The 16,717-nt window shown below is 44.6% G+C and overlaps 1 protein-coding gene and 1 long non-coding RNA gene across 5 annotated transcripts in view; one reads left to right on the forward strand and one right to left on the reverse strand.

Moving 5' to 3' along the window:
* The window catches only part of HOPX (HOP homeobox), a 32,009-nt gene extending 17,296 nt beyond the window's left edge, over window positions 1-14,713 (forward strand). For 2 of the 4 annotated variants that reach the window (XM_086405621.1, XM_086405624.1), the window contains exons 2-3: window positions 5,783-5,942; window positions 13,903-14,713. In XM_086405621.1, coding sequence (XP_086261747.1) covers window positions 5,799-5,942; window positions 13,903-13,980 — 222 coding nt within the window. In that variant the 5' untranslated portion in view covers window positions 5,783-5,798 and the 3' untranslated portion in view covers window positions 13,981-14,713. Of the gene's footprint in view, window positions 1-5,124; window positions 5,500-5,782; window positions 5,943-13,902 lie in introns of those variants that run through there. The other 2 variants (XM_086405622.1, XM_086405623.1) reach the window with 2 other exon arrangements.
* Window positions 1,113-6,450, reverse strand: LOC147370636 (uncharacterized). The gene is made up of 2 exons (XR_015165389.1): window positions 6,097-6,450; window positions 1,113-1,393 (listed from the first exon to the last, which is right to left on the reverse strand). It is a non-coding gene; the product is annotated as an uncharacterized LOC147370636 (long non-coding RNA).
* Window positions 14,714-16,717: the final 2,004 nt, after the last annotated feature.

A 16,717-nucleotide genomic window follows, 5' to 3' on the forward strand; every position in this document is an offset into this window, starting at 1 on the left:
CCAGGGACAGAAGAGCCTAGTGGGCTGCTGTCTATGGGGTCGCACAGAGTTGGACACAATTGAAGCGACTTAGCAGCAACACACATGTGATAGAACTAATTTTTCCACAATATTGTAAAGTAATTAGCCTCAAATTAAAATAAGTAAATTAATTTTTAAAATTAAAAATAAATAAAAATAAAAGACTAATTTTAAAGAAAAATGCTAAATCTTCTAATTTCAAGGTAATAAATATTAAAAAAGAGAAAAATATAAAAAAGAAAAAATTTAGGTCATCTGTATTCCCACAGTCTAGATATAAACACTGTTAACATTTTGTTGTATTTTCCTCTGCTTTTTTTTAACAAGTAAAATTGTAATCAATATAGCATTAAAAAGTCTTTTCGTATTTAGATTTGGAACCTTGTTTATCTGAAGACAGCAATGATGCTAAGTGTGTAGGAAAGGTGTATTTATAATCTAATGTTCAGTTTTAAGTTGTATTCTGTAAATTGTCTATATAAATAATAACTTAAACTTTAGCATTTGCTGCATTGGAAAATTCAAAAATTTATAGAATCGTTTGTCAAGGTTGGCAAATCTCTTCCACTGTAATCTTTGGTTTCTAAATCATTTATGGAACTTTGTATGGTAATAAGGTAGAAGGATTTTACCTTATGATGGTCTGCTTTCTTAAATTCTAATCTTGGAGCTCCCTGGTGTCGCAGTGGTTAAGAATCTGCCTGCCAATGCAGGGGACGCAGGTTGGATCCCTGGTCTGGGAAGATCCCACATGCTGTGGAGCAACTAAGCCCATGCGCCACAACTGCTGAGTCCGAGCTCTAGAGCCTGTGCTCTGGAACAAGTGAAACCACCGCAACGAGAAGCCCGTGCTCCGCAGCAAAGACTAGCTCATGTTCACCACAGCTAGAGAAAGCCCGTGCAAAGCAAAGAAGACCCAGCACAGCCAAAAATAAATTAAAAAAAAAATTCTAATCTCAACACAAGAATGTGTTTTTCTGTGAGGGAGGGGATATATGTATAAGCTTAGTCATGCAGCAGAAAGTTAACACAACATTGTAGAGCAATTGTACTCCAATTTAAAAAAAGAAAAAACTTCAAAGAAAATAGAATTTCTTTTTAAGATTTATTTTATTTTTTGGCAGTGGCGGGTTTTTTGCCACTGCATGAAGGCTTTCTCTAGTCGAGGTGAGCAGGGGCCACTCTTCATTGTGTGCTCTGACTTCTCATTTCGGTGGCTTGTCTTTTCTTCACAATGGCTTGTCTTTTCATCACGATGGCTTGTCCTGCTGCATGGCCTCAGTAGTTGTGGCACACTGGCTTAGGTGCTCCTTGGCACGTGGGATCTCAGATTCTTAACCACTGAATCACCAGGGAAGCCCAAGAATATGTTCTATTTGAAAAAGATTTTTAAAGGGTTTTATATTATTTCTGAATTTTTCAAAGCATAGTGAAATTTCTCTTAATAATTCATAATATTAAAGACATTTTCCACATTCCTGACCATATATACAAAAGGTAAATAGTGTAATGTCTAAATTTCTTCTCCAATGTATATTTTTAGAAGTTTATTCCTTTAAAACTACCTCAACCTACTGTCTGCTCAAATGTTGAGATGATATACAGCAGCAGAGTTAGAAGATACTTTAAAGCATCTTTACAGTATAAGAAATAAGAGGTCTTAAATGTTTATAGTTGATTTTAACAATTAAGTTGTAAAATCTTGTGAGAGCCGAAATATTTTTTGTGTCTCTGCCATGCTGGCTTCCTACAGTGTGGTTTTGGTTCAGGAGGTCTGTAGTGGTCCTGGACATTTCTACAGGTGATTGTAAGCCCCAGCAGGCATGAGAACTACTGTTCTAAGCTTAAAGACATTAACCACCAGGTTCATATTTGAAGAACAAACAAAAACAAGAAAAGTCCTTTCCTTTAACATAGCCTTGTGTTAGCCTGAGGAAGCAGATCAATATTCTACTCCTATGTGTCAATTTCTGAGAGATATTGACAGCCTGGGTGATCCCCCCTGGCACTCCATCCAGAGTGGCTCAGTAAGTGATAAGGGAGAAAACTCTGCTTCCAAAGACCCACCACTATCCTTGGAGAAATGGTGGCATGTTATTTTTTTCACTTAAGAAAATACAGAATGGTTCAAGAGCACGTTGCTTCCAGAAAGTTTACAGTGAACATAACGGAGACACAAGCTAAAGTAAATTGGGGGATGACCCTAAAGAATGATCCATCTGCTTTCTTTGTTTTGTCAGTTCACCATGGGATGGTTTATGAGGAGTATCTGCCACTGATCACTTTTTTTTTTAATGTATTTATTTTACTGTACTGGGTCTTAGTTGGGGCTTATGGGATCTAGTTCCCCGACCAGGAATTGAACCTAGGGCCCCTGCATCGGGAGCGAGGATTCTCAGCCACTTGGACCACCAGAAAAGTCCAGGAAGTCCCATGCCACTGATAACCTTTTTCTCTTAGTTTGATATTTTCGGCATTACAGAGAGATCAGAATGGCTGGGAAGGGGAGAAGAAGATGGTAAATGTGAGCCCAGAGAGATTTCTGCAGGTCCCAGCTAGTAGCACTCTCCATGAGCTGGTTCATATAGGTGGATACTTTCAAATAAATAAATAAATAAATGACTATAGGATTAAGGGACAAAGGTAAAGCTGTAAGATTGGCACAAATGTCTATCCAGGCATTGAAATTTACAAAAGAGCCAGCAGCTTTCATTTAACCTCTTGCAAAGGTTTATGCATTGTCTTCTTGCAACCACAAAAGAAAACACAACCACAGGACTCTTTGAATGTTTCATAAGATATTAATAACCACAGCAATGATCAACGTGTGCTCAGAGTAAAGATTAAGAAGCTTTAAAATATTTTTAGTTCCTTTCATCTGACATTGTTTAGACTACCTTCAGAGATATTTTTCAACAGTTTCCTTACTGGAAAGAGTTGAGAAGTTTTATAAGGCCAAGGTTACTAGGGTGATGTGATTTATAAATTTCCTTTGAAAGAAAGAGAGGGAAAGAAGAAATGGAGGAGCAGCAGCAAACACATGTTAACCAAAGACAACTGAAACGACAGAGACTGAGCTTTGTGGGGAAATAAGAGGTAGATATCTCAACTGTGGTTAGATCTTCTATCCTCATTTCTAGAAATCAAGTTTGTTTGGTGTACCTAAGAGAAGTAGGTACTTTCTAATGGTCCTCCCATAGCAACCAACCAAGTCCAATGCCCTTAGTCAAATAACTCAAGGAGAACTTTAAAGCCAAGTGGACCTATCCATAAAACTTCATATAAAGTCCTATAACAGGGAGCCACAAAAATATAAGAGAAAATGCACCTGATTAAGAATGTGTCACCTTTGAGTTGTGTAATAATGGTTAAGAAACAAAAAGAGGGAAAGAAGTACACGAGGAATAGTCCTTGAATCTGAGTTCAGTTTAGAAATTTGTGCGTTTGATGAACACTTCTGAAAGACTGGGGATTCTACAAAGAAGCAGCAAAAATTTTCCTGGAAGAGCCACCGTAACTGTGTCACTGGAAATAGTTGGACTCTTTTTAGGGCAAGGAATAAAACCAGAGGCAGGAGTTTCCTCTCGCCTGTGTTTTCTTTTTTTTTCCAGGCAAAATGAGCAGTGGTGGGTGGTTCCAGTGGGCAGGTTTGGCAGGTTGGTATCCTATGAGGTCAGTCAATGCCCATTCAAAATATAAACAAGCCCCTGCTTGATTTTTTCTGCCAAACTAAAGACAGGATGGCCTGTTGAGAAGGATCTAGAAGAGCACAGTACTGAAAGAGAAGCCAAGGCTTTTCCATTCTATGATGCTGGGCATCAAGGTTCTTTCCAGCTTTGAAGTTCTGTGTCAAAGAAAGAGGGGGACAGGCACCAACAGGAGAAGAGGCATTTACGACCTGGCTTAACCTCATCCTGCCTCACCACTGGGACAGGCATCACTGGGACAGATTTTAAAGTTAGGGAGCACAGAACTGCCTAAAAACACCAAGATTTCACTATAAGCTAACAACTGGTTTGACCCCAGGATCTCTCACAGTAGAATGATTTCTTGTCTCACCTCTTCAAGTGACCAAGAGGAGAAGGAAAAACATTTAGGGAGCCCAGGATGCAGGTCACAATAGAAAAGTTTATCACAGCCTCGGGGACATTATGCAGGCAGGTCAGTGGATTGTGGCTCATCCCCAGGTACAAACTACATCAAAATCCACTCGGGATTGTGCTGGCTGATTTTGCAATTGTTTGTTAAAACAACAAACCAAGGTGTTTCCCACACATGTGCTTGTCTTTTACTGTCAGAGATGGCAAGTCCTGACCTGTCTGTCCCAAGTCCTCAGCCAAGAACTTGAACACTCTAACTTCCTACATCTCAATACATCTTAAACTGGGGGAAGGGGAAGGGTGCACATCTGCCATTTTTTGGCCCCATTTCAGAGGCTACTTAGGTATGAGATATGCAGCAGGAAGTCATGTTGCCTCAAATCTGCTAGAACAATCCATACATGCATGCTAAGTTGCTGCAGTCGTGTCCGACTTTGTGACCGCATGGACTGCAGCCTACCAGGCTCCTCTGTCCATGGGATTCTCCAGGCAAGAATACTTGAGTGGGTTGCCATGCCCTCCTCCAGGGGATCTTCCCTGACCCAGGGATTGAACCGGCATCTCTTATGTCTCCTGCATTGGCAGGTGGTTCTTCACCATTAACGTCACCTGAGAAGCCCCTGCTAGAGCACTATTTGGCTCTAAAGTAAGGAAATATAAAAGACCTTGAAGCTGGTCAAACACCCGTTCTCTTGACTTTGCAGTTATTTTTAATACAATCACAGGGGATGTCTGATTAAAAAGATAGTTGCTGTAGATCCTCCTCAGCTGGATTTGGGCTCTGTCTTGGAAATCCTTATCTAGAGAGGCTCATAGTGAAGTGGACTCTACTGCACCCTGCGGGAATCATGTCCAGGCCACGCTGGGCCATGAAGAGCCGGTTGACAGGAAGCTTCCTACTCACAGCTTTAGTTCGAAAAACCTGGGGTAGAGGGATGAAGAAGGTTGCAGATTTCAGGGTGACTCACACAAGCCCTCAGGTGGAAATTTCTCCTGCTGCTCAGTCCCTGGCCCTGGAAAGTGCAGGGGTGAAGCGCTGCAGACCTATCTCCACCTCTGTAAAAGGCAGAGATTAAAAGCGCCGCCCCCATTTCCCCAACTGTGAAAAGTAACTTCTGCCCTCTGGGTCATTTCTCTGAAGGAGGTGTGGGGTGTACCGCCCTCCCTGGAGAGGCTGCAAAGTGCTAAACCTCTTTAGAGGCAGCAGGGCTTGCAAGGGTGAGGCGTCCCGCCGTGGAACCCGGCTGCCAGCCCAGCGATCCGTCAGGACTGTCACCAGAGCAGCTCCCTCTGCCCGGAGGAAGCGTTTGAAGGCGGTTTTTCAAAAATCACCGCCGCTCTTCCTCCACTCCTTCCTTAAAGCCTCAAGGCGGGGAGGGTGCGGCCGCCTCCTCCTTGCATTGCCCTAGAGCAGGGGCCCCGGGGAAACCTGTTGTAAAAACTGGGGTCAGGAGGGAGGCCCAAGGACGTGCAGGGATCCCCTAGGCGCGCCCCCGGAAGGGCCCCGCGCAGGCTCCCGGCACAGCCTGCAGCGCGGGACACCCGCGCGCCGTGCCACCGCAGGCGGGGACAGCCCCGCGGGCTGAGGGCACCCCGGATCGCCGTTCCTCCCTGCGCTCTGCCCACGGCCTCGCTCATCACCGCCGCTTCTCCCTCTCTAGCAGCCGTGCCGGAACCATGTCGACCGAGACCGCGAGCGGCCCCACTGAGGACCAGGTGGAGATCCTGGAGTACAACTTCAACAAGGTCAACAAGCACCCGGACCCCACCACGCTGTGCCTGATCGCGGCAGAGGCAGGCCTTTCAGAGGAGGAGACCCAGGTAAGCCCCGGCGAGCGCCCCGCGCGCCCACGCTCCCGCCCCTCCGGACAGCCTAGATCTCGAGAAGGTGAGGGCCTCCCTCGCCCTCGGCTCCCGCCTGGCCTTCTTCCCCCGGATCTATCAGCGTTTCTGCCCGCACCCCGGGAGCCCAGACCTGCATCGCTTCCACCGCAGCATCCCTGCTTCTCGGCTCCACCCGCGCCGGGTCTGCCCTGCACCCCAGCCGAGTGGCTCCCGCAGAAGCTGCTTAGAAACCCCACGCCCGCCCTCCCGTCTGATTTTCCTCTCTCCCCTGCAGCCAGAGAAAGCACTCTCTCCTCCCGCCGGGCTGGGAGCCGCGTCAATGAACCCACTTTTGTCTTGCTCTCCCAGGTTTAGTTCCCCTCTGGGCTCTGAGCGAAACCTGCCGGAAAGGCGCCGTGTTCGCCCACTGAGCCCAGCGTCCACAAATCTATTCCCAGCGGGAATGTCAGAGCTGGACGGGATCGTAGTGATAAGCTATAAATTCAGTCCTCGGGGTTGGTAAACGAGGAAACAGGTTCAGAGGGAGGGAATTGTCATGACGGCACAGGTCGTTATGCATGCTCTTTACACCACATCTCGCTGCAGCTTCCGCTCAGCTGCAGAGCTAAAATTGAAGGGAGTCAGGAAGATTTGGTTCCGATTTTTAAAAATTCCACGGTTCTAAGGAGATCTAGGATCTTCTTTTTCTGGAGTTTTCTGACAAGGTAGACATCTAACATTACAACTGAAGGGAGCGAAGAAAGATGTCACTGTAAGTGCACTGATTTATTTATCTATTTTAAAAACTTCTGTATTATCCTGAAAATCGTTTAGGACAGAGAATGTAACACTGCCCAGGATTTTAGCCACTAGGAGCTGGCTTGAAGGAGTACTGGCTCTTTCAACCGACTTTTTTTTTTTTAACCCCTGCCTAAACTCTGACTTCTATTTTCCCTTTGGTCATGGAAAGACAGTTATGCCTGATAATACCACTTGGAACTCCTCTAGCATCTCTCCCATGGGAACCCAAAGCACTTCACACCACTAGTCTCAAGTCTAAAGCAGAGACTTTCTTATTCTTCCCATTTTATAGACCAGGGCATCAGACATTTTGTTCTCTCCTCACCATGAATCATAACTTAGATGAAGCTTAAGAGCCTGTAATGGGTGCTTCAGTGGATCAAGACCCCAAGATACATCTTGGATCCCAAGTCCAAAATGATTTTTACTAACTAAGCCTTTGAACGTGGTGGGCTACAGTCCATGGGGTTGCAAAGAGTCGGACACGACTGAGCGACTAACACTTTTGAAGAATTTGCCTGTAGGAGATCCTCCCATTCCTAGGTCCAACAGAAAGTCAAACATATCTTTTTAGAGAAGGAAACAGCTGTCTGGCTAACCAGAACCAGAACTTAATAGAAGGTAATTTAGTGATTTAGTGTAACCCAAGTCTAACAGCTCATGTTTCTGTGAACCACCCCCTTTTTCCCCAGGAGGCAGCCTGCTGAACTTTTGTCATTTAAAATCCCACGCTATATTTAGAAAAGAGGAGTGATCACAGAGACAGTAACTCAACTTCTTAAAAAGAAAGCTATGGATTCACTGTGGGCTCTGTGAAAGTGTTAGTCACTCAGCATGTCCAAGCTCCTCTGTCTGTGGGATTTTCCAGGCAAGAATACTGGAGTGGGTCACCATTCCCTTCTCCAGGGGATCTTTCCCACCCAGGGATTGAACCTGAGTCTCCCACATTGCAGGCAGATTCTTTATCATCTGAGTCAGATTCTCCCTTGGCAAGTTACTGTCATTCCCTTATCCAGAAAGCAGAATGATTACATTGACCTTTGTAAGAGATGATGCTTGCCACCTATTGTTCCAGGTATTCTCCAAGTATTAAATCCTTTATTTTCTACAACAATGCTGTGAAGTGGGTGCTTTTGGCCCCATTGCACAGATAAGGGAATTGATTTACAGAAAGGTTAAATAATTTGCTTAAGTCCACAGCTGGGAGGCGGCAGAGCTGGGATCTGTGGCCTAGCAGTCTGGCCCCCTGGCCTGGATGCTTAAATACCATGCTGTTTTGTCTCCACAGAAAAGAAATGGAAACAACTGGATGGGATGGGAGGAAAGGACTGAAAATTCAATTTATGTTCTCTTTCTTCCTAAAAAAAAACAAAAACAAACTATACCATAAATGACAGTCATCTCAGGCTGCATTCAGTCTTTCCTCAGGATACACCTTATATGAGAGAACTGCACTGAAATCAGGTTTGAGGCAGGAAGAAAAAGAGGGCAGCCTTCTGTAATCAAGGTCAGCCAGTTCAGACCCCTGCACAGCAGGTTCCTCCACCCTCTCAGGCAGCCCTTCTCCCATCTCACCTCTTCTCCCACCCTCAAATAGCAAATGGGCGACCCAGCTCTGAAGTGAGCCTTTGCGGGGATGAGTCAGCCTCATAGCAGGGCCCTTTGCTTCCTTTTCCTGCCACAAGGCCAACACCTTCTTCCTCCCCGACATTGCCGCAGCTTGGTTTTACCCCTTTGTCTTCCAGCACCAACCACAAGGAAGCATCTGAGACCCAAGAGCTCAGAGAGAGGCGAAATTGAGCCATTTCAGAGGAAGAGGCTTCCTAGGTGACCCTCTGTCCGCTCTTATCAGATCGGATCTCATCTTCCAACTTCCCATCCTCCCCCTAAACCCGCCATCCCCTTAACCCCCTGCCAACCGTCCCACCCCCACGGGGACTGGTGGGCGAGAACGGTCTCCCTGGAGGGACCCTGTAAATAACTGATGGAGGCCAGGGTGTGCTGGGCCTGCACATAAGCAGTGTCTGCTATCAATACTTTCTCTGTTTCTTTTATTAATGTTGCCTTTTTCCATAAGAAAAGGTCGTCAAAGCCAAGATAATATTTATTTCACATGCTTGCTCTCTTTATGCCTAATACCACCCACTTCCAGAATTGGATTCATATTCTTTTTCCTAGAACAAGGAATACTAGGAAAAGAAAAATAAGCATGCTATGCTACTGTGAGATATTAACAGTTAATGCAAGCTGATTCACACTGCTGATACTTTGGCAAAAGTAAGACTAAAAGGTTAAACTGTTCCCTGACTGGGGACTTTGACCCCTTTGTAACTGTCCCATTGTAGGACAGTGTTCTCTATGTGGAGGGACACCAACAGGAACCCAGCATGAGATGAAGGATGCTCTAATGTAAATAACTTTTTAAGGTGCATTTGCTGGGGTCCTTGTTATTCACTCATGTCTAACTCTGCGACCCCGTGTACTGCAGCACACCAGGCTTCCCTGTCCTTCACTAGGTCCTAAAGTTTGAGCAAACTCCTGCCCATCAAGTCCATGATGCTGTCCAACCATCTCATCCTCTGCTGTGCCCTTCTCCTTCTGCCTTCAATCTTTCCCAACATCAGGGTCTTTTCTAATGAGTCAGTTCTTTGCATCAGAATGCCAAAGTATTGGAGCTTCAGCTTCAGTCCCAGCATGGATTTTTTTCTCATGACAGTAATTAGATTTCCCCTATATTTAAATTAGATAAACTTTACAGAATCCCAACCCCTGTGTCTTTTATTATTTTTGAAGTCAGTGTGAGAAGGGGCTGGGAAAGCTCTCATCAGCCCCTTGGGAGGTTAGGATGATCTGCCATTTTCTATTATCACCGATTCAACCCCAGTGTAGTTGCATTGGTTCTTAGATTGGTTTCCAGAATTTTTGTCTCCTTTTAATATCCTGGGATTCTTCCCAGAACCCTGGTTTTAGTTGTTAAATGTTTCATCAGTGGAAAAAGACCTCTAAAGGTCTCCTCCTAGAAAGAATGAAATGTTAGTCACTGGAGTAAAGGACAGGAACAGTATTATTTTGCCTCAACCCCTCCACATCACAAGGTCTAATTATCATCTCTTCCCTTGGAGTAAATAAATCTCCATCAATGGGTGAGGCTAATGAGGGCATCTGTTTATAAGCAAGCAAAGGATGAATGTCTATCCCAGGGGATGACCGACCAAAACAAAGAAGAGACAGAAAAGCCAGGTGGAAAATTAGTCTCGACGTGAGTGAGATGTGATAAGATTCCGCTCTGAAGGTGAAAAAAAGCAAGCGAGGTGTTTAATAGTTTTTGTTGGAGAGCAACTGGTTTGCTAAATTATTATACATGTGTGTGATTTAAAATATATATCTTCAGAAAATAGCTGAGCTTTTCTTGAGCCTCCCCCCATCCCCCAATGCTAGGGTTCAACTTATTAAGTATTCGGATGCCAACTCACCAATTCACAAATGTGGTCATTGCTGACGTTATTTTCAGTAACTGTATATTAATATTCTGCTTCATTACTCATGTAAGAATTGGCTCTTCTGAATGAGTTCAGCTCAATCATTTTGTCCTAAACGAATCCTGAAAGAAAATGAGCCTTTCTCCCTCCAAGTTTTAATTAGTTGGTCTGTAAAACTCTGCCGTTTATTCAGCTCTAGTAACTGGAAATTCTGTTGAATCAGACCTTGTAGCCTCAAAATCCCTGCAGAGACACCTCATTAATGAAACTGGAACCAGATTCCAGAGTTAACTAAATACACACATGGATCACCGAAGCAAATATGCCCATCTTTAGCTGTAGAACATTGGCTGAAGTGTGAAGTGTGAAGTGTTAGTCGCTCAGTTGTGTCTGACTCTTTTTGAACCTGTGGACTGTAGCCCACCAAGCTTCTCTGCCCATAGAGTTTTCTAGGCAAGAGTACTGGAGTGTATAGCCATTGCCTTCTCTAGGGAATCTTCCCCACCCAGGGACTGAACCCGGGTCTCCGGCACTGCAGGCATCTGTGCCACCAGGGAAGCCCAGAGCATTGGTTAAAGCCACCAAAAACACCTGAGTTCTCTATTCTCCTTAAGGAGGGAGACCCCTAAGAGTGAAATACTGCATCCAGAAAGCAACCCCTAAGAGAAGGTTTCCCTAAGGGCAATCTGCTGCCACTGGTTTTCAATTCTTTTCTCTGCTGCCACATCCACAGTACAAAGGTATATAAGACCACAGATCTCAGTGGCTGAGTAACAGACTTCCGTGTGTAAACTCTGTTGAACAGTTAGGGCAAAGTATAGGCATGGTCCCTTGCTGTTCAGCCAGCTGAGCCTTGGTGCAGACCCTAGACCATCCTGTTTCCTCACTTCCTTCTAGCTCTCAGGCCTTGAGACACAGAAGCACTCCTTCCCCCGTGGTCCTCGCCCTTTCTTCTCATCTTGGGTGTATGCTGACTCCCTAGATCTCTGTAGAGATGAGGGCCCTGGAGCCCACCCTGTTTGCTGGGAGGCTGTGCTAAGTCAGAGACGTCTAGGTGTCACCACACAATCTCCACACCATCTCCATCAGCACATCCCAGGTCTGGTGTCCATCCCACAGCTGTGTTCTTTCTCTCTGCTTCCTTTCTGTCCCCTCATCTACTGGCCCCTAGAACAGGTACATTTTAAGTTCATTTTATTTTTTAATATTTGTTCATTTATTTGGCTGTATTGGGGCTTAGTTGCAATGCACAGACCCTCTAGTTGTGGTGCATGGGCTCAGTTGCTCCCAGGCATGTGGGATCTTAGTTCCCTGACCAGGGATCGAATCTGCATGCCATGCATTGCAAGGTGGATTCTTAACCACCGGACCACCAGGGAAGTCCTGCTGCTGCTGTTGCTGCTAAGTCGCTTCAGTCGTGTCCGACTCTGTGCGACCCCATAGACGGCAGCCCACCAGGCTCCCCCGTCCTTGGGATTCTCCAGGCAAGAGCACTGGAGTGGGTTGCCATTTCCTTCTCCAATGCATGAAAGTGAAAAGTGAAAATGAAGTCGCTCAGTCATGTCTGACTCCTAGTGACCCCATAGACGGCAGCCCACCAGGCTCCCCCGTCCATGGGATTCTCCAGGTAAGAACACTGGAGTGGGTTGCCATTTCCTTCTCCAATGCATGAAAGTGAAAAGTGAAAATGAAGTCGCTCAGTCATGTCTGACTCCTAGCGACCCCATGGACTGCAGCCCACCAGGCCCCTCCGTCCATGGGATTTTCCAGGCAAGAGTACTGGAGTGGGGTGCCATTGCCTTCTCCGAGGGAAGTCCTAGGAATAGGCAAATGTTAGAAACCCTAACCAGGACAATAGAAACTCCCTAAGCTTCCCTCTTCACTTATAGTTGAGCTGACTGGCGCTCTAACTTCCTCAAGTTCTCAGAGCCAGTTGATTAGAATAGAGCTTCCTGTTGGCAGGGCCCAGGACTACAGAGCCCCCAGTGGTCACCTACTCAAGCAGTGAGGTGGAGAAAGTGTGCCATGTTGTGTGAAAGGTTGGGAAGCACAGGAGAATAAAGCCTAGAGGTTCCGTCCCTCCCATAGAGCCTTCTACTCATCGTCTCCATGTAGATCAATGCTTGCTGCTTCTATGCCTTCACTCTTCTCTCTTCAATGTTGTTTTCTGAAAAATCCAGATCCTTTCTGGCCAACCTGCTTCATACTCCAGACTCTTCCCCAGCATGGATCTCCTCATTTCCCCTTTGCAGAATTCCCACCCCTCAGTGGTATAATAATATACAAGCATGTTGAGTCGTGTCTGACTCTTTGTGACCCCATGGACTATAGCCCCTCCAGGCTTCTCTGTCCGTGGAATTTTCCAGGCAAGAATACTGGAGTGAGTTGCCATTTCCTTCTCCAATGGTATAATCTCAATGGTGTAATTATGTTGTAATTGATCCTTTTGAACTGTGGTGTTGGAGAAGACTTTTGACAGTCTCTTGGACTACAAGGACATCAAACCAGTCAATCCTAAACAAAATCAGTCCTGAACATTCATTGGAAGGACTGATGCTGAAGCTGAAACTCCAATACTTTGGCTACCTGACAAACTGACTCATCGGAAAAGACCCTGATGCTGGGAAAGATTGAAGGTGGGAGGAGAAGGGGACAACAGAGGATAAGTTGGTCGGATAGCATCACTGACTTGATGGACATGAGTTTGAATAAGCTCCAGAAGTTGGTGATGGACAGGGAAGCCTGGCGTGCTGCAGTCCATGGGGTCAAAAAGAGACAGAAGCAATTGAGCGACTGAACTGAACTGACTGATATGTTGTAGGGCAATTTTACAACATATGAAGAATGTTTTAGCCTTCACATGGTACCATGTCTAGAACTATCCCATCTGGGGTTTTTCTAAATCCATGGTTAATTTTATGAGGTATGAATATTTGGGTTACACAAATCTAGAAGATTTTGAGTAAACTGGGAGTTCTACTCTATCTTTTCTCACTGCTCAGTGGCCCTGGAGCAGGAAGATTGGGCCAGACTACTCCATAGATTCCCCCAAAAGAATTGCCCCAAGGTTGTCCAGTGCTTGGTTTTTCATTCATTTTATTTAACAAATTTGAATGAAGCACTGTGGATGACCAAGGCCCTTGGGATCATCCCACACTGAGGAGGTAAATCAGTTATATAGATTTATCTGGGGCAACAAGGAGATGCTTTGATTTCTTTTATCATTCAACAAACATTGATTAATCTCTGTTAAGCCCTTATGCTAGGGGCTAATAACGATAAGACGGATGCAGACTCTGCTTTCATGGCTCTTATCTTTTAGAAGGAAATGTAGACTAAAAGCAAGGGAATGCACAAGTTAATGAATTCATTACAGATGTTCAAAGTTCTGTGAAGGTAACCAAGTATTAAAATAGAGACTAAGGAGATGGATAGAGAATCTACTTTAGATACAACGGTCAGGGAAGGCTTCAGTGAGAAGGTTTTATTTAAGCATAGGAAATAATATGTACAAAGGTCCTGAGACAGAAAGGTAGGTATCACAGTGAGAAGAACCAGCCCTATGGGCTCAGTTCTTACTTCCCTTTTTTACAATTGGGTCACAGAAGCTACTTTGAGAAAGGGAATGGACATTTTTCAATATGTGACAAGTAATTTTGCACATTTTCCTCCTCCAGAAATGGTTCAAGCAGCGCCTGGCCCAGTGGCGGCGATCTGAAGGCCTACCCTCTGAGTGCAGATCCGTCACAGACTGAGGAGTTGGTGGGCATTGGTGCTCCCCTTCATGAAGACCATCTGCTATTTCTCTTTTCAGCTTCATCAAGCTATTTTGGTTTTTCAGTGTAGCGTTGTTATGTCCCACTGTTAGCTGTCCTGCTATTTAACACAATATTGTATTTTTTTTTAATGTACATAACTAGAGAAGATAATAACAATTTTTCTATGTGCAAGCACATAGGAAGCTGTGTGCAGCAGCTTCTGTGTAAGGCAGAGGTGTGGCTGCAGATGGTGTGTCTGGCATTTCCTTTTGAGTCATGATGACAGATGGTGTTAAAAACCGCCTAAGTTTCCTTTTGACCATCACCTCCCAGTAACAATTTACTGTCAATATCCATTTCAGAATGGTCAAGGCTTCTGTTGAAAAGATAACATGACCAAGAGAAAGACACATTTCCTTCTAATTCCACTTCCCTAAGTCATTTTCCTTGTGTTTCATTTAATACATTGAGTGAGAATACAGAGGGACTTTGACTCATGTGGATTTCATAAAGCAGTTCCTTGGATTATAGCTGAATTAACTTGGAAAGCACTCAGGCTGGAAGACAAAAATCCCAACTGGCAAAAATCAAATAACTAAGGGGGAAAATCCACAAAAGTCTTGAATTTCCCTTGTTTAAATACATTTGTCAATTTATTTTGCTAAACAAAATGAACTGTTTTTTGTCTCTGAGATGATGTTCCAAATAAAACCTTAACATTTTGTGAAAATGCACTGAGTCCTCTGCAGATTTTTAACTGAATAATAAGCATATCAAAGGAAAGTAGAATAGCTCAGCATAAGAGCAGCCTGACAAAAGAGCTGTCATTTTCTAATCCTTGCTATTCAAAGTGTGGTCCAGAACTGGCATCATCAGCATTAGCTGCAAGCTTGTGAGAAAAGTGCAGAATCTCGACTCCAATCCAGACCTACTGAATCAGAATCTGCATTTTCAACAAGCTCTCCAGGTGATGTACATGCGCATGAAAGCTTGAGCGGCACTGATCTAAAAACTCTACAGTCGATTTGCATCCATTTTCTATTATACATAGCACATGAAACAGCTTAGCGGGGTCTATGTTTGAGTGCGTGAACAGTAACTTAATTACAATGGATCAACCAAATAGGCTTTCTATATGTTTGTTTAATTGACTGTTTTTACATAAGACATCAGCAGGTAAGGGTGACAAGAAACTGCAGTCATTTTATTTTCCTACTTTCCTATCTTTAGCATGTGGCTCATGTGTTCATGGAAACAAGATGGGTGCGTTTTAAATAAAAAAGGAAAAAACAAAGGGCAAATGCTAGGTAAGACTCTTCCCTTTAAAAGTTTCTGGAGGCCCCTACCTAGGGACTTGCACCTACATCTCATCAGCCAGAGTTGGGTCACATGGTCACTCCCAACTGCAAGGGAGTCTGGGAAGGTGAGCATATGTAATTGGGCATCATACTGCCTAAAGAAAAATTAGGGTTCTCTTGGTAAGGAAGAAGAAAGGGGAGGATGGATATTGGAAAGGCCACTAGCAGTATCTGCCAACCCAGCCCAGAACGAAGCTGGTGTGCACTTCTGAACTCTTACCTACAATGCGGGCACAGTCTTTTCAGTTCTTTATAAAGAGCCCAGAATAAGAAACAGTAACAGTTATTTGGAATACAAATGTTTACAAGATCCCATTAAACATCCTCGGCAAGCTTCCTCCTCCTTTACCTTAAAACATTTCTTCTCTAAACAACACACAGTGGACCAGCATCCGAGCAGAACTGCCTCGTCTGGCAGACTCCTCTGCAGCCCAGTCGGTGGTAGTCGGAGCATCTGTCAGCACATGGCTCGATGCTGACATCATGTTCTGGAAAGAAAGAAGGGAGATGCACAGGAATGTGTGCACTTCATAAACACCTGCATAGAGAGAGCATTCTTTACTGTTCAAAGCGCTTTCATAGTCACGGTCTAACAGGGAAAAAATGCACTGTTAATATTACAGTAGGCAAAGCAAACCCAGACAGAGCATGGGGACGTGCCCGTGTCAGGCAATGAGAGAGATACTAAACCAGGTCCTAGCCCCAGCTCAGAAGTCTATCCAACACACCAGAGAAATGATTCAAGAACAAGCCATCCAGAACGAGAAGAGTTAACCAGCTGAGCAGAAAGTGCGCCTTTGGCTTGGAGTTGAGAAGCATGTTTATGATAGAGGATCACTTCCTGTGTTTATCTGGCCCCAGAGTCGAATCCTTGAATGGCAGGTGCTGGAAGGGAATGAAGATCGAGTATCCTTTAACGAATTAATTATTCAATTAATATATGTATCTAACTAGGGTCATTGTTTGTTCATTTCTTGCATTTGAAGTATTCCTTGATGATATTGTTGTCATAGTCCTTAACCACCACACAACTGCAACCAACCACTATGCCAGGTTTTTCTCTCTGTCAGTGTTTCAGGGCAGTCTACCCACTGCCCTTGTTTCTTGTTGTCATCGGCCTTAAGGCTGATTTAATGTTCAGCAAGTGGAACAAGCCCGGTCTGTGCTTCTGATGGACTGGCTGTAAATTGGAGGTTTCATGTTCTTCTCCTCCAGGTGGATTGATTTTCCAGAGCAGCTCACAGAACTCAGGAAAAGTTTACTCCCTAGATTACCAGTTTATTATAAAGGCTGTAACTCAGCAACAGTCAGATGGAAGAGATGCAGAGGGCAAGGCTTGGGGGAAGAATGTGGAGCTCCCAGGCTGGCTCTGACGC

Source organism: Bos grunniens, chromosome 6 (genome assembly GCF_055505025.1).
Source record: "Bos grunniens cultivar Pamir isolate PY7600 chromosome 6, Bosgru_T2T1.0, whole genome shotgun sequence".
NCBI lineage: Eukaryota > Metazoa > Chordata > Mammalia > Artiodactyla > Bovidae > Bos > Bos grunniens.